This window comes from Bubalus kerabau, chromosome 3 (assembly GCF_029407905.1).
Source record: "Bubalus kerabau isolate K-KA32 ecotype Philippines breed swamp buffalo chromosome 3, PCC_UOA_SB_1v2, whole genome shotgun sequence".
Classification (NCBI taxonomy): domain Eukaryota; kingdom Metazoa; phylum Chordata; class Mammalia; order Artiodactyla; family Bovidae; genus Bubalus; species Bubalus kerabau.
In genome coordinates, this window is record NC_073626.1 from 88,060,678 (window position 1) to 88,082,735 (window position 22,058).

General features: G+C 41.6%; 1 protein-coding gene across 1 annotated transcript in view; it reads left to right on the plus strand.

Moving 5' to 3' along the window:
* The window catches only part of DPP4 (dipeptidyl peptidase 4), an 84,819-nt gene that overhangs the window by 41,267 nt on the left and 21,494 nt on the right, over positions 1–22,058 (plus strand). The window contains exons 11-19 of the mRNA XM_055572416.1: positions 9,063–9,198; positions 11,315–11,359; positions 13,827–13,934; positions 14,208–14,275; positions 15,435–15,488; positions 15,869–15,990; positions 17,710–17,757; positions 17,998–18,096; positions 20,201–20,270. Coding sequence (XP_055428391.1) covers positions 9,063–9,198; positions 11,315–11,359; positions 13,827–13,934; positions 14,208–14,275; positions 15,435–15,488; positions 15,869–15,990; positions 17,710–17,757; positions 17,998–18,096; positions 20,201–20,270 — 750 coding nt within the window. The remainder of the gene's footprint in view (positions 1–9,062; positions 9,199–11,314; positions 11,360–13,826; positions 13,935–14,207; positions 14,276–15,434; positions 15,489–15,868; positions 15,991–17,709; positions 17,758–17,997; positions 18,097–20,200; positions 20,271–22,058) is intronic.

The following is a 22,058-nucleotide window of genomic DNA, read 5'->3' on the forward strand; positions in this document are numbered from 1 at the left end:
TGACAGAATCAACGGCAGCATCTCATGGTGTCACCTGGCCTGGCCCATCATTCATTCTTCCATTCAACCACTCTGTTGGGCTATAACCCCCAAGCCTACAAGGCCTGCACTTGCCCACATTTAAGACCAAAGATAGAGCCCAGTGTCAGCAACAGAGACATCAGTGGTTTAATGTAGATCTACATGTCTGAAGCAAGGTCCTGGAGCAACATGTGCTCTGGTGACATGACAGGACATGGCAGCAGGCTTTGCTCCCAGAGGGGAAGGGGAGATTGCCAGTTATAGAAGGAATTATGTCAGCTTGGCTTATTAGTTACCATGGAAACCAGCAGAGGGGCATGCCCCTCACCGCCCCTTTGATAAGAACACTCACTAGCTGGGGCCTGGAGCACGTATGTAGGAATGTCGGTCAGGTGAGTAGGGTGTAAGTGGAGCAGGCTCTGGTCCAGCAGAAGATGTACAGAGAGCAAGAGAACAGCCATCTTGGGTGGCCTGACCCTACATACTCTTCACTGAGTACAAACTTCATGTCTTCATGCTGGACAGGGCTCTAGGGGTGGGCTTGCAGAACGTATAGGGCAGTCAGAGTCTCTGGTATCATGGAGCCTACACTCAAGGCAGGGGAGACAACCAACCAGGTAAACAAATAAGGTTATATCATGTACAAATAAGGTTATATCATGTGAGGCAGTGAAATGTGAAGACAATCAAAGGAGGGCAGGTGCGATGGTGATGGTGGGGGGAGGTCAGGGAATGTCTCTCTAATAAGATGCCTATGAGGAGTGATGTGGAGGAAGAGGGGGAGATCCTGCCACATGGAGAGTTTGGGGAGCAGTAGCCAGGCAGAGGAAGAGCAGGTGCAAAGTCCCTACAGGGAGCATGTGTGGTACCATAGAGGCCCTGCAAGGAGCCACAGATTCCAGAGCATCTAAGTGGAGAGGGGAGTGTGGGAGGAAGCTCAGGTCACACGAGTCTTTGCAGGGCCTGGTAAGACCTAGACAAATTCAGGGAAACTGGGGATTAATTTTAGGGACCACTGCCGCCCCATGATACTGATGGGTCTCAAGATGTCACTTGCTTGAATGGTGGTTTGTCACTTGCTTGGTGGTTTGAAATTCTCAGCCTTTTCTTTATTTTCCTATAAACACTAAACTGCATGAAACTTTTGGCTATCAGTTTGCTGTCTATTTTCCATTACTTATGTTGGTTTTGCCATTGCTTCTAAATGATGACTAGCATCTATTGAGCACTTTCTATGTACCAGATACAGAGCATTACAGGCTTTATTTTATTAGTCTTTAAGTAATTCTTTCCAATAATAATTATTATTGTTTTTAAATTTTATTTACTTATTTATTTTTGGCTGTGCTGGGTCTTTGTTGTTGTGCACAGGCTTTTTCTCCAGTTGCAGCGAGCGGGGTCTAGTCTCTAGTTACAGTGCTTGGGCTTCTCATTTCAGTAGCTTCTCTTGTTGCGGAGCACAGGCTCTATAGGTGCTCAGGCTTCAGTAGTTGCAGCCCAACAGCCTGGTAATTGAGGCTTGTAGTTTCTAGAGCACAAGCTCAATAGCTGTGGTACTCAGGCTTAGTTGCTCCGTGGCATGTGGGATCTTCCCAGACTAGTGATTGAAACTGTCTCCTGCATTGGCAGGTGGATTCTTTACCACTGAGCCACCAGGGAAGCCCTCCAATAATTATTATTATATGCCAGATACAGATAAGAAAATGAGGTCTAGAGGTTAGAAAATGACCCAGTAGGAGTCTGTATTCAAACCTTTCTGACTTGAAAGAAAGACCTTATAAGCACTCTGTGAGGTGCCTCTCCCTCTGTGGATTCAGCTGGTGTCCTCAGATGCCTGGAGTTATTATCAGAGCAAAACAAAAGCATCTTCCTGTTCAGGGTTGCATTGACTACATCATGCAAGCTGGAGGCTTTGCTCTATTGTTATTAATTCATTCACTTGCTTAGAAAAGATCTGTATTAACCTATTTATTCTGAGGGAAAATTAATTGTCAATTAAAAGGTTTTATTTTTTTTTCCTGAATTTGTCCAAGGATGTATAAATTTACCTGGAGGTTCTAAAATCTGCTGTCTGATCCCCTCCAGCCATCTCTCCCATCAACATTAATTAAGCGCTCACTGTTTACACTCATGGATGTCCATAGGAGTGAGTCTGCCTTCCAACACTTATGATGGGGTGGAGGATATAAACTATGTCAATAAATGACTCCCAAAACGCCTATGACAGAGGCATAAACAAAAGTCAGGAGGCATTCTGAGGAGGCGGAGATGGGTTTTCCGTGACCCGGGGAATCAAAGAAAGCATCGTGGAGAATGAGCAGATTGGGCAGGGCATGATGCGGAGGAAGAGCGTTGGAGTAGAAGGATGGCCGAGCATGCGGAAGCTCAGGACTGCCCAGGAAGGGACTTTGGATCTTACAGATGTTTTTAAGGACCCAGCAACCTTGGTGCAAGTGAGATAAAACACAGAGGCGTGGTGCCAATAAGCAAATGGCAGGCGGCTGCTTGGGTTACAGGCCCAGTCCCCATGCCCCCTCCTTCCCCTAGGAGTCTCAGAATAGCAGAACCCATCGTTGTTCCAGAAACACTCAGAATACCACTGGGAGGCACAGATGAGAGATCTGAGGCTGAAAGAGGTAAACGTTTGCTCAAGGTCACACAGCAAGTTGGCTTGGGAGCTGGAAATAGGACAGAGGCCCCCGTCTGCCAGCCAGAGTGAATACTGTAATTAAGCTGTACTGGTCGGGGATTGTGCTTGGTGCTCTGCTCACATTGTCTCATTTATTACCCACGTGCTGCTGTCTATGCTATCATTTTCACGGCTATTTCCTAGATGAAGAGATGGCGTTTCCCCACTTGGAAATCACTTTCTGAGGCCTAGTTGTGAATTTCAGAGCTCAGGAAACTTAAGCAGTTTAAAGATTTATTTTTCACCCTATATGAATGAATCCTTAAGTCTCTGTTCTTCATAGTTCTCCATGCTGCTCTCATGGTGAGGGCTGCCTCCCTCACTATGGGTATTTTCTATGGAATGTATTTCAACCAAAGAAGTGTTTTTGGAAATGCTACAGGACTGTGTTGTGTATGAAATTGCAAATCCAGCTCTGGTCTCTGTTAGCATCAGTACAGCTGCAGCTTTTCTAAAAGCAGGCTTGAGGTTCCTCTGGTGAAAAATTTTCTAGTACACAGTGATGCTCCATTTTCTGGCCTCCTGGGAAGATCAGCAGGGTCAGGTTCATCCAGGCAACTTATGCCTCTTCAGCTGCCTTGCAGCCTCTATGGTGTCACATGGTAATTCACTCACTCTTGGAGTGAGGCCCCCCTCTGCCCGTGCCCATCACTGATTTTCTTTCTAGGCTTCATCCTTTCATCATAGAGCTCCCAGCAGCTGAAATCCTACAGGAAGATTAGGCTCGTTTGTTAGACGGGGCTCCTCTGACAGCCAGTGAGAACCAGCCAGTCCTCCAGTGGCTGCCCTCAATGAATTAAAAGTTCAAGTTGATCAGATTAAACTGCTCGTTTGCATTGACTGCCTATGTTGGGAATTTTTATTCTTTATTTCTTATTTATTTATTTATCTTTGATTGTGCTGGATCTTTGTTCAGTGTTGCGGCAAGTGTGGTCTCCTCTTGGTAGTGGTGTGCGGGCTTCTCATTGCAGTGGTTTCTCTTGTTGCTGAGCACAGGCTCAGTAGTTGTGGTGCATGGGCTCTGCATGTGGGATCTTCCCAGACCAGGGAATCAAACCCGAGTCCCCTGCATTGACAGGCAGATCTGCACCACCAAGGAAGTCCTATGTTGGGAACTTGAGAGCTCAAAATATTTGGGAGAAAATAGCAGATAACGTAAAATCGTTAAGTCTTAGAGAAGTGCTTCACATGACTGGACTGAAACAGGACAAGTTTATAGGTAGGGGTTGGGCCAATCCTACAATAATATCTCCAGTGCCTTGAAGGGGGGCTTCCCAGGTGGTGCTAGTGGTAAAGAACCTGCCTGCCAATGCAGGAGACATAAGAGATGTGAGTTCGATTCCCTGGAGAAGGGCATGGCAACCCACTACAGTATTCATGCCTGGTGAATCCCATGGACAGAGGAGCCTGGCGGGTTATGGTCCACAGGATCACATAGAAACGTACATGACTGAAGCGACTTAGCACATATGCACCTTGAAGGGTGCCTGGCACATAGCAAGTGCCTAATCAATACATGTAGAATAAGTGAATAGATCAGTTTGTGTACAGATGGATGGTTGAGGTGACTTTGTGTTGGGGGGATAGGAGTTTATACAGCCTTTGTGTCTCCTCTGAACCGTTGAGGACCCTTGTTCTATAAAGTGGGGACCTTCAGGGTCTGGGATTTTCACTCCGGAGGTCAGTGAACTGGACTGAAATACGCTGCAAGGTATGCAAAAAGGAGGCACTTTCGGAGTTCACATGCCTTGGGCTCTGCATCCCTCAGCTCTGCTCCATCTCACCTCCATCATTCTGGTCCTCAGCAATCTGTCAGTGGACCCAGGAGGGCTGGCATTGCTGTCAGAGCAGAGGGTGGCATGAAACCTGTGGCAGCGCTGGCAGGATGCCCGCTTCAGTGATTCACTGAATTAATCACTCCACCACCTACAGTTGCTTTTAGTGTTGTTGTTCAGTCACTAAGTCGTGTCCTACTCTTTGCAGCCTCATGGACTGAAGCACACTAGGCTTCCCTGTCCCTCATCATCTTCCAGAGCTTGTTCAAACTCATGTCCATTAAGTCAGTGACGTCACCAACCATCTCATCCTCTGTGGTCGCCTTCTCCTGCCCTCAATCTTTCCCAGTATCAGGGTCTTTGCTCTTAGAAGTGGTATTCTTTCCAATATTCTTTCCAGTTAATAATAAGTACTTTATTTTAAGTATCTTTAACATACCAAAAGAAACATTTACACAAATTAGGGGACTTAATATCACACAACAGACATTTATTACATGCTTCCTCTTTGAAAGGCAACAGCCACTTTACAAAGGGATTCCCTGTCATGTGCTTTCAAAGGCAAGTTTCTCCTTGCACATTTAAATAGGGTTTGCTTTGTAATATTCAGATATTCTATCTATACACACTCTTGAGGAATAAATAGATTTCATAGAGTGAGAAGTTTTATCCAGAAAAGAATTAAGAGAGTGAAACTAACCAGCAATGTTTACCAGAGGGATGGGTGGAGATTCTACTGAGGGAGTGACTAGGAGCAGGAAATATGAAGCCAACTGCTTATTTTTTTTAATATAAATTTATTTATTTTAATTGGAGGTTAATTATTTTACAATATTGTATTGGTTTTGCCATACATCAACATGAATCCACCACATGGATGATTTGGGAGAATGGCATTGAAACATGTATAATATCATATATGAAACAAAACTGCTTATTTTTAATCCTGACTCCAGTCCTGTCCAGCAGATGACCTTGGATGAATTACCTAACCTCTCTACACTTCTGTTTATTTGTCTGCAAAACAAGAACTCTGACATTCCTCATAAGGTGGTCATGAGTTTTATGTCAGCACTTAGACCAGTTCCTAGCACAGAGTGGACTCCAAATGGGTTTGAACTCTCCTTGTGTCCAGAAATTACTTCACTGCTTTAGTATTAAAATCAACCGTATTCCTCTTGGACTAATTCTGTTCCAGAAGTTAGAAGAGCTGGTTGAATCACTATGTCTTACCTGGGATAGGCAGTCAGCAGCTCATGGGGATACCAGGCTGCCTATACAGTGCCTGGTCACACTTCCACCCCCTCCCCCAACCACTATGACCAGCCTGTTTTGACAGAATATAGTTGGCACCAAGGGCAAAGTGTAGTCGATGATCCCGCTTGTTGGATTTTTCTGACCTTGAGTGGGGACTTAAATCTTCCTGTAAAAAGTACAATTAAGCCATTGGTTTCCTTATGTCTTTTTCATGACTCACTGACATCCTGACCTGGCATGATCACAGATCAGGGGTGGATTATGCACCCTCATTCCATCTCCCCTGAATTCCAAATCCTAAAGAGAAACTGTGATTAAAGAGAAGTGCGTTTATATGTGAATTCAGAATTTACGGTCCGCTCCACTGGTGCACCGCATTTATGGAGCCCTCCCAGGGTGCAGAGTACAGCTTGGGCTATGAAGAGCAACAAAGGTAGCTGAAGACACAGGTTCAAGAACCTTTGATCTAGAAACAGGCAGGGAAGGCGCCAGACGCATGTGAGTTTCCTGGCAGACTTCCCAAATTCTGTTGCTCAATGTTTTCAAATGGAAAAAAGTGATTTTTACATGGCTGATTGCTGAACCTGAAGCACAATTTATGGCTTTCAGTAGATAAATTTATAGTACCAGGAGACCCACTAATCATGTTAATCAGGGTTTTCTTCCACCTCACCTGCCCCTTCCTCCTACCAGGCCTAAATTTAGAAAAGAGGAAGGCCGTTTATTTCCGGAGTCCACTATCATTATTGATGCCCATGGAGCCCATGGAAAATGTGTGCATGTGTGTGGGGAAGCTTTTTCTCTCTAGACAGAGGTACATGATTTTCATCCAGTTTACAAAGGGGTTTTGACTTAAAACAGTAAAAACTACTGGTACAGAACCAGGGTTAGCACCCCCGGGGCCTGCTGGCCTAATCCAGCCCCCACCCATTTTTGGATGATCCCACAAGTAAGAATGGTTTTCACATTTTTGAATGGTTGGGAAGAAAAATCATTAGAAGAATAATACTTCCTGACACGTGAAATTTACATGAACTTCACATCTCAGCCTCTTCTTGTTGGCACACAGCCACACTCATCCCTTACATATTGTCTCTGGCTGCTTTGTGCTGCCAAGGCAGAGCTGAGCTGTTGTGACACAGAGCAGGTAGCCCAAAAAATTGGAAATATTTACTGGCTGGCCCTTTCCTGAAAAAGTATTCTGACCCCTGGTCTAGAAAGTTAATTTCAAAAATCTTTGTTTTCTATCTTGTGCTTCATTCTTCCATTCCTTTGCAAGTATTTATTCCCTATCCCCAGGAAGATAGATTTGCCTTTCCATTTTCTCATTTAACTCCTCTGCCTTGGGCTCAGTGCAGTAGAGTTTGATGAGATGCCCTCACTCCTGGGTCAGCGGAAGCAGCGTTCAGCTTCTTAGACTCTGCAGCCTGGGGGTTTGGATAAATGGCACAAGACCTGTGATAGCCATTTAGAAGGAGGTCTCTTCAAAAAAGCTTCATGGGCAAGGGATATTTAAGAAAACCCTGAGGGGTTTCCCTGGTGACTCAGTGGTAAAGTAGTTGCCTGCCAGTTCAGGAGATGTGAGTTCAATCCCTGGGTCAGATGATCCCCTGGAGAAGGAAATGGCAACCCACTCCAGTATTCTTGCCTGGAGAATCCCATGGACATATGGGCCTGGTGGGCTATAGTTCACGGGGGTCACAAAAGAGTCAGACACAACTAAACAGCAACGACAACTAAGGAAGTTCAAGCATGTCAACTGAAGGGCAGGTTGACAAAGCTGGGAAACCTCATAGGCTGTTCATGGAACACCAGCCGTGCAGACTGGAGAGGGTGCAGTTCTTAATAAGCAAGAGAAAGGACTGAAGTAGAGAGGAGTCTCTGTGTGAATGTGGTGCTGTGCTGCTGGGTGAGGGGCTCTAGTTTTCTCTCAGCGCCTGCCACCTGCAGCAAGGCAGCCTGGAGGCCCGGGTACCGCCGGGCACATTAACACAGTGAGTGTTCCATGCCATAAAGGTGAAGGATTTAAAGTGCTTTATCTAACCCCTGGTCCATCCTAAGTGCTTGATAAATATTTGTTGTTTGATTCAGTGTCTGTGAAGGGAGCGGAGACAGGAAATGATTATCAATTCTGAGGAAGGACAGAGCTATTTAGGTGGCGAGGACGGGACAGGATTGCCCCGTCTGTTCAGTGCCACATCCACAGAACTTTAGTGAGTGCCTGTTTTGTGCCAGGTAGTCTGTTAGGCCCTGGAGATACCCCGTGAACCCTCAGAGAGTCTGCAGTTAAGCAGGGGAGAGAGCCTAGTAACAAGAGGAGGGGACAGGGAGCAGCCTGTGAAGTAAAGAAGGAGCGTTTTAGGGGGAACAGATACGGCCATAGGGTCAGATGGGAAGGGGCTGGAAGAAAAGATTCCTTTGGAATCCTTGTGACAAAAGGAAGCAAGGTTTTTATCAGACACCTAACGAGAGTGATTTAAGAACAGTCATACAAAATCACACAAGGGTGTGGGAAGCAAATGAAATAACATAAATTATCCAAAGCAAATATTTAGGGAGGCTAGCAGAAAGGTAAATTATGAATTCCATGCATCTCACTATCACTCAAAATGTAATTCCAAAAATTCTTAAAGGTATGTGTTGGAGGAGACTGCACTGCTCGAGATATTTGTATAAATTTATGCTAAAATAACAAAAGTTTCCTAATTTCTTCACAGGATTCATATTTTGACACTTGAGAAGAGATTAGTATGATACAATGATTTGATTTTCAAAGTTTGCAGAGATATGAGTCCGTGTTTCTCCCCCTTTGAAAATGAAGTTGAGAAAGGGGTCAGCTCTAGTTTCTACCTACTAGCAGGAATTTTCTAGAGAAGCACATCCAATCATCAGAAAAGACTCAAATCTCAGCCAGAGTCCCTGGCTTCACTGTAATGCTCCTTCAAGACTGCAGAAAAGAGACAGGAAAAGGTCCCTCTTGACACCCCAGCTCCACCAAAGGCCAGTTGAGGACTTGCAAAGTCCTGAGTCATGGTATGGGCCACATATGCTGCCCTGTGGGATGCTAGCTGCTTCTTCCCGTCAGATACATTTTCATTTCCATTCAGATCTAAGTTTCACTTTGTGCTCTAAGAAAGGGTGAAATGCTATGGTGTTAAATGGTTTCAACAACTATTGAAAATTGTATTCCCATGAAGATTGATTTCATTGAGCAAAATGTCTATTTGTACCAAGGTCTGGAAATAGTTTCTCTCTCTCTCTCTCTTCCCCACCCTCCCTTCCTTGCATCCTTCTGTCCTTCCTTCCTTCCCTCCTCTCAGGGATCACTACTTGTGTGACGTGACATGGGTAACAGAAGAAAGGATTTCGTTGCAGTGGCTCCGCAGGATTCAGAACTATTCGATCATGGATATCTGTGACTATGACCGGTCCACGGGAAGATGGATTTCCTCAGCGGTAAGGCTGAATTAGGATATTCTGCTTCCAAAGCTCCATGTGCTCTGAGGGCTGTATGAAAACAGGAAGAATGCTGTCAGGAAATACAGTTTGAGTTTCTATTCTTTCTACTGTGTCTGACCCTGAGGCAGTGAATAAGTCTTGATTGACGTTTAGATAATTTGATAACCTGGTGGTACTTCTATTTCACCTTCTTTCACTGCTCTGTTTTAGTTATGGTGACTATCACTTGGGATATGGGTGGTGGCTGGAAAACCAGAAAATGGAATCTGATGTCAAACTTCACCAAGTCCTTGCAGTCCATGGGCTGCAAGGTCAAGGAAACATGTTTCAATAGAGAAAACAGAGTATGCAGAGTAACTTGCTGAATATATGTTCAAGAAACAAAACAAGTATCAAGAGGCCACAAACCTATTATTAATAACCACTCTATGACTATGACTGCTTTTCAGCAGTAAACAGCTTTAGAAAGTAAATAGATAACTTCTAGGCTGACAGGGTGGCAACATTAAGGCAAGTGTTAATCCAACCTTGACGTGCTGGGGGCCTTTCCAGCCCACAGACCACAAGGTTCAGCTCTTGGATCAAATTTAAAGCCCCTTAGAATAAAAAAGTTTATATTAAAAAAAATTTATATTTAAAAATAAATAAATAAATAAATAAAGCCCCTTAGAGATCAACAGCCTCAGGAGGGGCAAGTCTGGGGGAGGTTTTCTGGCATATACCAAGGACACCTCTATGAGCCCTTTTCTGGTAATGGGCTCTGTGCCTGCACACCCCCTCTCCCTGCTTCATTCTGGGTAGTCACAGGGCAGAGTTGCCTCAGAAATCTTGGGCCCCGTATCTTGATCCACTCATTCATATGTATATAGCAATCATTGAATATCTATTTTGTTCCGAATTCTATGCATGGCTCTGGGTGGAAAAAAATATTAGGTAGCATGCCTGTCCCCAAAATGTTTATTTTCTAGTAGGGAATACTGTTATGCAGACCAATAATAATTAGCATTACTGTGAACACTCACAGTAGCCAGACACTGCAGAAACAGGCTCAGTAATGTTAAGGAGCTTGCTTAGGTCACAACATCAGCCAGAATCTAAACCATAAAACCAAGCTCTTTGCTTCCTGTGAATTAAATCATCCCAATATCAGGATAGTGTGCTCTAAAAGTATATATGTAAGGTACAAAGGAAATCTAGGGCAAACGAGATAATCAACTTGATTAGGGACAGGCGAAGGGAGATGGGAGATGACACAGAGGAGACGAGAGCAGCCTGGAGTAAGCTGCCATAAGTGGGGCACAGGATGGCATGTGGACCCTATGAGCAGAAGCTGTGCAAAGGCATCTAAAGTGAACAGCTTGGATCCCACAGGGGCTGGGGATACACAGGACTAGGGTTAAGGGAGAGGTGCAATGTTGCTGAGGTTTGAGATATAGGCTAAGGCTCGGGTACCATTCTGAGGGGTTTGGCCTTACCCTGTAAGACAGAGGGAGCTTACTTCAAGGTTTTAAACAGGAGAGGATCATAATGAGATAAAACTATCTGTTGACTGATGAAGTCATTTGCGGGTTGAGTGGAGTGGAAAGCAGATTGGAAGGAGAACAGAACAGCAGGGTCTACAACCAGGAGATCAGGGCAGTGGACCTGGGAAACCCGACAGGACACCAACTAAGGCAGAAGCAGTGGAGAAGGGTGAAAGAAGTCAAAAAGTAGAAGACAGGGGCTAAGGAGGTTCCTGTGAGAAGAGTGGGAGGCTGGAATGATTCCCAGGTCTCTGGTTTGAATAAATGGTGCCACTAACCTGGAGAAGAATAAAGGAGTAAGAACAAGCTGGCGGGGATGGAGGAAAGATGATGTAATCTTCAGTTCTGTACTCACTGAATTGAAAATGCTAGATGAGTTTTAGAGATGGCCTACGAGTTACACTCCCAGGACAGAGCTCTAGGCAAGAGAGGTAAATGTTCTAATGTAGTTATGTAAAAGGTACTAACATAAATATAAATATGGGAATAGAGATAGCTTTCGTTTCAGTACAATAAATCTTGCATATATTGCCACCAATTGCAGCTAAAGATACAATTCATATCTCATTTCTCTATTTTTCCCTCCCTAGGGACGGCAACACATTGAAATAAGTACCACTGGCTGGGTTGGAAGAGTAAGTTGTAAAAATTATGGATTTTTCTGTTCTGTGGATCAGATACTCAGAGCTATTTCATATGCAGATATAACAAACAAGGGCTGTATGTTATTTGTTATTAATAGAGATATTAGTTTTTTTCTCATAATATTTAAATGCTCCCTCTAGCGAGACCTTTTTATAGAGAATATATAACATGTTCAGTTGAAAAAAATTAAAAGGACAACTGAAAATTCAAGAGAACAGCAGATAAAACAAAAGACCTACTCCAGGCAAATTTCTAGCTCCCGGAAAGTTAAAAAACAACCGTTGCTGAGAGGCAGCCAAGATACCAAATGTCCTTGTTGACCTCATGTTTGAAGTTAGGTACTTTGGAGGCAGAAAACGTGGTTTTTGCCCACAGCCTGCACAAATGCAGAAGGAGACATGACTACCTACTGTTGAATGGAGGTGGCATACACACCACACCCGCTCTGCCCCTCTCTTTGGAGGAATCATATGTGGGTTCATACTTTATTATACCCCGAGGCAGAACTTTATCCAAGAAAGCAGGTGCCCCTCAGTGACTTCTCCCGCCTCACACTACGCCTCAGTCAGGGCTCACTGGCCCGCTGCGACAAGACCATGGAGTGAAGCGAGCTGATGAAGGCACTCCAGCCACTGTGGCGGTGTGAAAGAGGAAGATTGAATCACACCTAATTTTTACAACCACTTCTATTCAGCCCCTTTATGAGAGAAACAAAGTGACATTAAAAAACATTTCTTCTCTCTCAGAGCACAGAGGTGCGGCCCCCTGGTCCAGGAACATAGCCCTTCCAGCTGGGCTTGGAGCCCCCGCCCCCGAGCATTCACACGTCCTTTTTGTTCAGGCATTGATTGGGCAGAGGGGAGAGGTTTGCCAACATGAAAAGTGGTTTCCTCCATGGCAAGAGACATGCTACACTTCCTCACGACTCTTTGAAAAAAATATGTTTTTTCCTCTCTGTATTTAACCAGACAGATGCCACTTTTCACACATTTCTACTAGGCACAACTCCATCCAGGGGAAACAGGGAAATGTATTAAAAAGATAAGGCTGTGAACACAGGTCTAGAGAGGGGAATGTGTTTCCGAGCTCTGTAATGAGAACACCAAGTGTACTGCACGCCTCGGCTTGCTCCATAAATGAATTCGCTTTGAATCACTAAATAGAAGAGAGAAGCATTTTTCTTCCTTCCCAAAATGGGAGCTGATGAGAGAGGAAACAGCGAGGGTGAAGTGAACCAACAATTTTAAAAGACCATCTTCTACCTGCTCTCAATGTAGTAAGGAAATAGAAGTCGGAAAGAGACATATTCTTATCAGGCTGGGAGAGACCCTCTTCTGCTTAAACGACATTATGTTCTGAGAACTATCTTCTATCGAACTGTAGAAAATGGAAATTTTGTTCTATATTTCCATACAACTATTTTTTGGGGTAAATTGTTGATCCTATTTAGCAAAATGAGAAGGCTTATAATAAAAAATGATAACTATATGAATGTTTCCGTATGAAATATACGACAGACATTCCTTATGGTATCTAGTCCAGAAATGATTAAAGAGTTTCTAAGTCTGACTTTCAAAAAAATGATGTATAAGAAACAAGGTTGGGGGCGGGGCATCCCTCAAATTACAAACCATCCTCCAACCAGAAACAGTCAAAAATAATATTAGTCTGTTTCAAGAAAGCACGTTGTGACATGGAGGAAATTTACTTAATAGAACTGAAAGACTGATGCTATTTTTTTTTCACGCTTGTATCACAACATCATAGCATTATTCTCCACAGATAGAAGATGCCTAAGGGTTAACAATGACCACTGCTATATGTTGAATGTCATGTGTAATCCCCCCTACATTCTTTCGTTTGCATGCATGCATGTTAAGCTACTTCGGTCATGACCGACTCTGTGACCCTATGGACCATAGCCCACCAAGCTCCTCTATCCCTGGGGTTCTCCAGGTAAGAATACTGGAGTGGGTTGCCATGCCCTCCTCCAGGGGATCTTCCCAACCCAGGGATCAAACCTGCATCTCTTACATCTCCTGCATTGGCAGGCAGGTTCTTTACCAGTGGTGCCACCTGGAATGGAGAAGGAAACGGCAACCCACTCCAGTATTCTTGCCTAGAGAATCCCAGGGGTGGGGGAGCCTGGTGGGCTGCCGTCTATGGGGTCGCACAGAGTCGGACACGACTGAAGCGACTTAGCAGCAGAAGCAGCAGCAGCAGCCACCTGGGAAGCCCATTCTTTCATTTGCTCCCCACCAGAAAGCCCTTAGGAGTTAAATCTTTTGTCTGTATTTTCTAGGAGAATTTTCTCTTGAGACCCTCTGATTGCATTTGGCAAGTAAATGAATCATGGGTTTTGAGCATAGGTGTTGGAAGGACTTTCTGAAACTAAAACTGGTACTGAGCTAAGACTAATGTGCTTTAACATGTTTCATGTTTTCTATTATTTTCTAGTTTAGGCCTGCAGAGCCTCATTTTACCTCTGACGGGAATAGCTTCTACAAGATCATTAGCAACGAAGAGGGTTACAAACACATTTGTCACTTCCAAACAGATAAGAGAGTGAGTATTTTTACATGATTTATTTTGGGTTGATCTCCTTTTTTGGGAAACTAATTTGAAGTGGAAATCATGTGGTAAAGTCGATCACTATGTACAAATAATCAGACTAATTCAGATACCCCGGTGGTATCTGGAGTAAGGTAGGATGGGGTAAAGAGACCCAAGAAAAAGACCTGAGATTACCTGAATTCCTGATATAAATTATTTAATCCTCCCCTTAACTTGATCAGAGAGAGAATCTAATAAACCTATTTTTTTTTTAAATCCCATCAGAATTGCACATTTATTACAAAAGGAGCCTGGGAGGTCATTGGGATAGAAGCTCTTACCAGGGATTATCTGTAAGTATTCTAATCATCAGTAGGATGTCGATGTATTTGTCAGAATCACGCCCTCCTTTGCCCAGAAATAAGGAAAAAATCTTCTACAAATAAAGAGTAGTCTATTTGGAATGTGTTCAGGACTTTTTTCTTTCTAACATACGGAAGCCTTAATGATTTTCACATATGCTCAGCAGACTTGATACCATGCCACCAATCAGCACTACCTCTTGCTCTTACCTGCTTTACATTAGAAATGCTGCAGCCTCTTTTTCTTAAACGTTTTGGAACACTGAACTATTCTGGGGCATTTTGATAGATTTCAGCTGACGCCGTATGTTTAGAAGGCTTGGAGAGGCTACTGTACCTGTCTCAGCCTTCACCTGTGGCAAAAGGAAAGCTCTGTGGAGGCTCAGTGACCATGCCCAAGATGGCGGGTCAGGGAGTGTTGTTTTCCACTAGAACCTGAGGCACTTTTATAATTTTGTATCAGTTTCACCACAGAGGAGTTTTGCCATTGCTCAAAGCAGTTTTTGAAGGTCCTGTTTAAAAGTGGCTCTGCCACTCTCAGAAGGATAGGGCACCTGCCACCGAGTGGGCTGTGTTATGAAACAGAGAATATGGAAAATAGTACAGATAAATGGGGGCTTCCCTGGTTGGTAAAGAATCTGCCTGCAATGTAGGAGACCTGGGTTCGATCCCTGGGTTGGGAAAATCCCCTGGAGAAAGAAAAGGCAACCTACTCCAGCATTTTTGCCTGGGAAATCCCATGGACAGAGGAGCCTGGCAGGCTACCGTCCATGGGGTTGCAAGAGTCAGACACAACTTAGTGACTAACCCACCACCACCACATAGATAAATGGGGCTTCAACTTCAGACTAGTTGTCCAGTCTTATTTTTCTGAAAGACTTTTTTGAGTTTTTACTTGTCATGTTAACTAAGGGAGTAATCCTCATATTCAGATACTTCAGCCTGTTTAAAAAAAAAAAAAAGAGTCCCCTATTTAGAGATGATGCCCCTATTTCTGAGAAATAAAAGGGCAGGAAAAATGATACAAGTAGGGCAAGCACTAATACACATGTGCCTGTATGAACACTAATGCTGGTAGTTGAGTTCAAGGGCGTATACTTGACTTTTTCTGTAAAACATAATTAATACATTTCATTTGTTTTCTCCCCAGATACTACATTAGCAATGAATATAAAGGAATGCCAGGTGCAAGAAATCTTTATAAGTAAGAATTTTATCAAATTGTTAATGAGCTTTTAGCTAATGAACATTTTCGGCTCTTATGTTTTCATTTTTTATTTTATTTTTTTGCCTAGTCCTAATATATTAAATTGGAACTACTATCGAATGCTTTTATTCCTGTATAAACCAACCCATATGTCATCAAAAGAGCATGACTTTATAGATGCTTTGTGATATTTGCAAACAATGGGAGGTTTGAGGTTATCATGGATTAATTACTGCATTTATTGCATATGAACTCATTAAGTTTCATGAGTATTTCTTGGCATTCTGATATTTTTGAAACTAGTACCTGGCATCATTTAATTCCTTCTTTCATTTATCCCTTTATCAAGTACTTAATTTCCACCATTGGTTTTACAGAATCCAACTTAATGACTACACAAAAGTGACGTGCCTCAGCTGTGAGCTGAATCCAGACAGGTGTCAGTATTACTCTGTATCATTCAGTCAAGAGGCAAAGTACTATCAGCTGAGATGTTCCGGTAAGTTTGAACTGAGCAGAGGGTACCCACAAAGTCCCTCTCAAGTCGCTCCCTCCATCCCCTCCCCTCTCTGGACAACCTTCTCACCACCCTCCTGGCTCAGCATCTCCATCCCTGAAACCTCCTTTTCAGTGTCCAGTTTAGGAAATATTTTTTCTGCCTTGATCACTTCTCTCCTATTGAATCTGAATGCTTGAAATCACGTAAGTCCTTTTCCCTTTCACTCACGGGTAAGTGGTGAGTTAGCCATCCTTCTTTCCCGTTCTAACCAAGAGGCTTGCTTTTAGGCTGAAAGCACACGTACCCAGAGCTTATGTATGGCAGAGGCACGTGCATCCTTCTGTACACACCTAGTGTGCATTTTTAATGCAAATTATAATTGTATGCACTTGCCCCTTTAAATGAGAAAAATGTACGTAAGGCAGGGCCCTGTGACTCAGCCTGCTCACAGCTTCATCTTCTGTAACTGTTGTTATTATTGTTTTCTTTATTAAAAATGAAGAAATCTAGACAAAGAGGTAATGTGATTTCACAGGTCATGCAGCCATAAGAAGCACAAGAGGGTTTAGACAGACCTCTGCCATTAAACACTAGATTACTTCTCAAAGTGAGAGGAAGAAATTTGGATATTCTGAAAAGTTGACAAGAACTGTCCATTGCCAAAAAGAGGTCTCCTTATCTGAACCTTTCTGCATTGGCACATTTTCTTTAATGTCATATTTTTCTTCCTAGTTCTTTACTATGGCTGTTTCCAGTCACCATTTTTGGGCATGTGTTTTATGTATATTAGGCACTGTGCTCAAGTTTTGTATTCATGATCTTATTTGATCCTTAATAAAACTCTGTAATGTAGATATGATTATACTAATTTTATACATGAAGAGACTGAAGCATAGGTATGCTGTCCTAAGTCACAAAGCAGGAAAGTCAAGGATTCAATCCCAGGTCCTTAGAATGCCTCCACTGTGGTTCTGATCAAATGTAAAAATTAATAGTGTGATCCAAATGTGTCAAAATTAAATAGCTCACTAAGTAGCTTTTTCTATACATTACCTTCCACTCTGCAACTACCACAGTTGGGATAAATAGTGAAGATCTGAGCGTGTGAGAAAAACACTTTCGCATGCCAGGAAGGAATCGCTTATCCAAGTCAGGCACATTGCAGATGTGCCACCTGGCCCAGTCCTCCATAGTGGGGACAGCAGCGGAGGGGATCTGCCCTTTGAAGGTGGGGAAGTGGAAAGTGGAGTGGCAGTGGAGTGTGGGTGGCGGGGTACCTGTCTCCTGAGCTCCACCCCTAGTGGGCAGGGCCTGCTAGAGGGTGTGGCCTCTCTGGACCTCGGAGTTAGAGCCAGGAAGGCTGGGGGCTTACTCTGGGTCTCAGAGGCTTAGTTCACAGGAAAAAAAATGGGTTCAGACATGATAATATGCGTAAGGCACTAAGCAGGGCCAGATGTGCAATTTCTGTTTCATTCTCCAGAGCTCGGTACCTTCCCAGTAATATTAATACTTCTTAGACTCAAATTGCGCTCATTCTAAGGAAAAAGAAAATCAGCTAACACTTATAAGCCTCTTATCCACTGTGATATTTATTCTATCAAAGCTAAGTGGTGTCAAAGTTATATCAAAGTTAAATGGTAACAAATGCTATTTTTGAAAAATATGGTATTTTTCTTTTAAAGCTCTGAAATATATTTTTTTCCCTGATTATTTTAACAGGTCCTGGTCTGCCCCTCTATACTCTGCATAACAGCAACAATGATAAAGGTAACATTTTCATATTTTACCCTTGGTTTGGCTTTTAGGAAAGTGTGTGTGAATAGGAGCAACATGTGCTTAGCATAATGGGATTTTCTTCAGCTTTAGAGTGTCTTGACAATGACTTGAACACAAGGCTTAAAATATGAAGTATGTATAGTCTCATCAGTGAATCACCCACTTGTTCCTTATTGCTTTGCACAATCCAAATTCTTCACGTTGTAACAAATGCTTCAAATGTTTGTTGAGAACTGAGAGTCCTGGAAAACAATTCAGATTTGGATCAAGTGCTGAAGGACGTCCAGATGCCCTCAAAGAAACTGGACTTCATTGATTTGCATGGGACAAGTAAGTGAAATTTCTCTCGGAATGTAACTTTTCATGGAAACACCAATAAAATTATAACTAAATGTAACTTGATCTGACAGTATGTATTTTATACATAAATCTATTATAATGTTACTTTTTCATAAAATGTTCTATCACAAGAATGACTAGTTTTATATTTTTTTAATCTAAAAATATAATATTCTACATAAAATGTATTACCTTAATTGGAAAATATTTGGATAAAATGCACTGTTGCTAGCTAGTTCAGCGTCATCCCATTAGTAATTTTATCCTACTATTAAGTATTAATTGTGTTTTTAACAATGAAATACTAATATATTTTACCTTTAACCCAAACAGATTGAAAATGACTTGTGTAAAAAAATTTAAGTTTGGCTATAAAATGTTGAAACTTCAGTCCCAGGACAGAAATCTTGAATTTTTCCTAACTTCCTCTCCATGATAGGCCCTGGCCTAATGGCCTGATCGTGTATTATGTTCAGGGACCACTAAGAACAAGGGGTTTCTTTGAGTAGGAAATCCTGTCTTTTTTTGTAGTTGTTTTTGTTTGTTTTTTCCATTAAGGGCTAATAATTCATAGGGAAGGGGGGGATCCATTAAGAGTGATTTATTTTAGATTATTTTTTAATAAAGGCTAATAGTAGAAGACATTCAGCTCCTCCAGTTTTAAGTGGCAGGAAAAGCATGGAGAGTGGAGGGTGCTTCTGAAGAAGAGCTTAGAGCAATGCTCCTGAAACTGCAGGTGCTTATGGCTCACCTGGGACCTCATTAATGTGCACATTTTGAGCCGGCCCGTGAGCCTGGGCCCAGGATTGACGCTTGTAATAAACTCCCACCTGATGCTACTGCTGCTGGCCCTTGAATCTGGTTTGACTGGCAAGGGCTTAGGGTTTTGAAGAGCTAACTGGACTTCCTGGAACAGAAGGCATTGAATATTACAATAGAACATATTAAATATTTGGATGTGACCCCCAGAGAAAAGACTGTGCATCTTAAATATAGGAAGTAAAACATTTCCAGTTAACTAGTGTTGATTCAAACAAAGAGAGATCAAATACTGGGTTTGACATATTTTTAAAAAGCATCGTGATCAACTGATAGTTTGACATTCTACTCAAATATAAAAGAGACTAAAATTTTAGTTCTCATAAGCACATTTGATCAGAAAGCATAAAATAACCAGCAAAATACAAATTAAAGAAAAATCTACCTATATAAATATTTTACTCCAAAACTTTTCTTTTTTTCCTCAACTAAAATAATTATAACAACCAAAATACAAAAGAAAGGTGAACATAAGGAAGAAACATCTCTAGAGATAAGGATTTTTTTTCCTTGGAGGTTAAATCTACTGAAGCTGGAAATAATCTTATTAAAATATGAAACAACTCTCCTCTCTCTCTTTCTCTCTCGTTTTTAAAGATTAGTCTAACTAATCAGCCTGAATTTGGTAGCAAAGGTAACCAATTTATTGTTTAGGGACAAATTTTATTAACCTGATGTTAAATCAAACGGAGCGAATTAAATGGACCTGCACAAGATCGTGCAGAACAGTTTGGCCCACATAAACCTAGCTTCATTCTGTGAAACACAGAGCTGGAAATGGGGACTCAGCTTACAGCCTGCGATGGCAGTAAGGATTACAAAAATGTTATTAAATCAGAATTTTAAAATAGTGTTAAGGCCAACTAAAAATCCTAAACATCTTCAAAGAAATTCAAGACGAGGAAAACATTTTGGAGGAAAACTTAGAACATAAGCCATAAACAAACTAGATAAGTAGATCAGATGCCAAAGAACAGAATCATAAAAACAAAACATTAGCAATTCTAAGATGCACTTTTATTTTACAAAACACCAATGTATTTAATAAACCCATTAGAAACAACTTTGTTTTAACATGAAACTAGTATTTTAACCTGAAGGAGACTATTTTTTATAGCTGAAAAGCATGCTAAATCAAAACAGTTCATTTTCTTTTTCTATTCTAATTTAACAAATTGCTAAACTCTACATGTTACTTGTCACTGACAGAGATAAGAAACCAAAACCACGTGCTAATGTGTTCTTAATTCATTAGTTAATCTTTCTGTTTGTTTAGAATTTTGGTATCAGATGATCTTGCCTCCTCATTTTGATAAATCCAAGAAATATCCTCTGCTATTAGAAGTGTAAGTATTCAAGCTAAAGGAATAATGTAGACGCTAACCATTGTACATATTTACCCGGTGTAGCTCACTGAAAAATAGAGACAAATGCATCCTTTCTCTCTTCCTGAATTATTGTAGAGCAATTTTAATAATTCTTCCATTTTGCAATCACAGATCCAAGCCTGTATTGTCTACCATCTTTCTAATAGAGAAGCTAGACACTCTTTTTCCCTCATAATGGCATATGGGTTTTGTTTTGATTTTTTCCCCCCTTGAACTCCAAGAGAATTTGAAAGAGATTCTCAAGTCCCCATTTTCATCCTTACCTCTTAGACATTTTAATAAGCAATAGATGGGTATTACAGTCTTCACAGTTTCCTTATCCCTAAATTTACCCAGATATCTCTCATTGGTGGTCTTTAATTCATTCCAGTGTCAGGTTTCTCTTTATTTAGGTCCTGAAATATCATTGCCTGGTATTTTCCATTCCCGTTTTTGGTGAAGAGAAGATATGATATGAGAAAGTATTCATTATATAATTTAAACTTCTCCAAGTCCTAGAGAAAGTTCTGAAATCACAAGTCTTTGAGCAGTAAATGTGAGCTCCCATGAGGTCTAACTATGGTATCTTTGTATTTTGGGTAATTAGTAGGAAAGCATTTTTCTTCAATCTTTCCAAAATTGCCCTGACTCACATATAGTGCCACAATGCCACTCTTCCGATCCCAGCTTGCCTCATTTCCTTTATTCAAAACTAAACAAACCAGCACATGAGCTATGTGCCTGCTGCATGCCGGGTAATTTGCCTTATTCTGTCCACACTGCAAGCCTGTATAGTCAGTTCTATCGGGTCCGTTATACAGAAAAGAAAACTGAAAACTTGGGGATACTTTCCAGTTGTTACTAGCAAAAAAAAAGAAAAGAAGGAATACAGATACTAACATGAGACACACCCTTTATACAGCACGTTCCCCTGCATTTACAATTCCATGTAAGCCAAACATAAAAGTTCAGAAAAAGAGAAGGAGGTATTTTAAACTTTCAGATACACTGTTGGATTCTCATTACACCTAATTTAGTCAAATTTTGACTACAATAACATTCACTTGCTTGGGGCCTTAGCCCCAGTACTGAACAAGATTCTTTACAATTAAAAAAGAGTAATGTTTTGACACAAGGGTTTGTTTAAAAAGAAAAAAAGTGATATTTTTATCTTCTTGGACTGCTCAGTAAATATTAACTAAATCTCCCTTTCATTAGGAAAGTTTTAAGAAACAGTTCTTTTCAGTGATTTTCCTCTTCATTTTCTTAGATGTCAAAATCTTTGTTTTCTATTTTTAAAAATAATGTTGCTTAATCTTCAAGTTTATTTAACCTGACACATAGTTAATACTAAGGGAACCTATTAACTCTACCAAATTTAATATCATTGAAAGGACCAGGGTATTTCACAAATTAAAAAAAATGTTTACTTGCTTAAGAAATTCATGAATGCCTTCTTTTTCTAAAACTTAGAATGATACAATATCTAGTGTAAAATTAAAGTTGCACAATAAAAAAAAATGTGAAAGTGTTAGTCAATCAGTTGTGTCCAACTCTTTGCAACCCCATAAACTGTAGCCCATCAGGCTCCTCTGTCCATGGAATTCTCCAGGCAAGAATACTGGAGTGGGTAGACATTCCCTTCTCCAGGGGATCTTCCCAACCCAGGGATGCAACCCAGGTTTCCTGCATTGCAGGCACATTCTTACCTATCTGAGTCAAAATTAAAGTCATATAATATTTGGCTTAAAACTGAAGTTCTTTTGA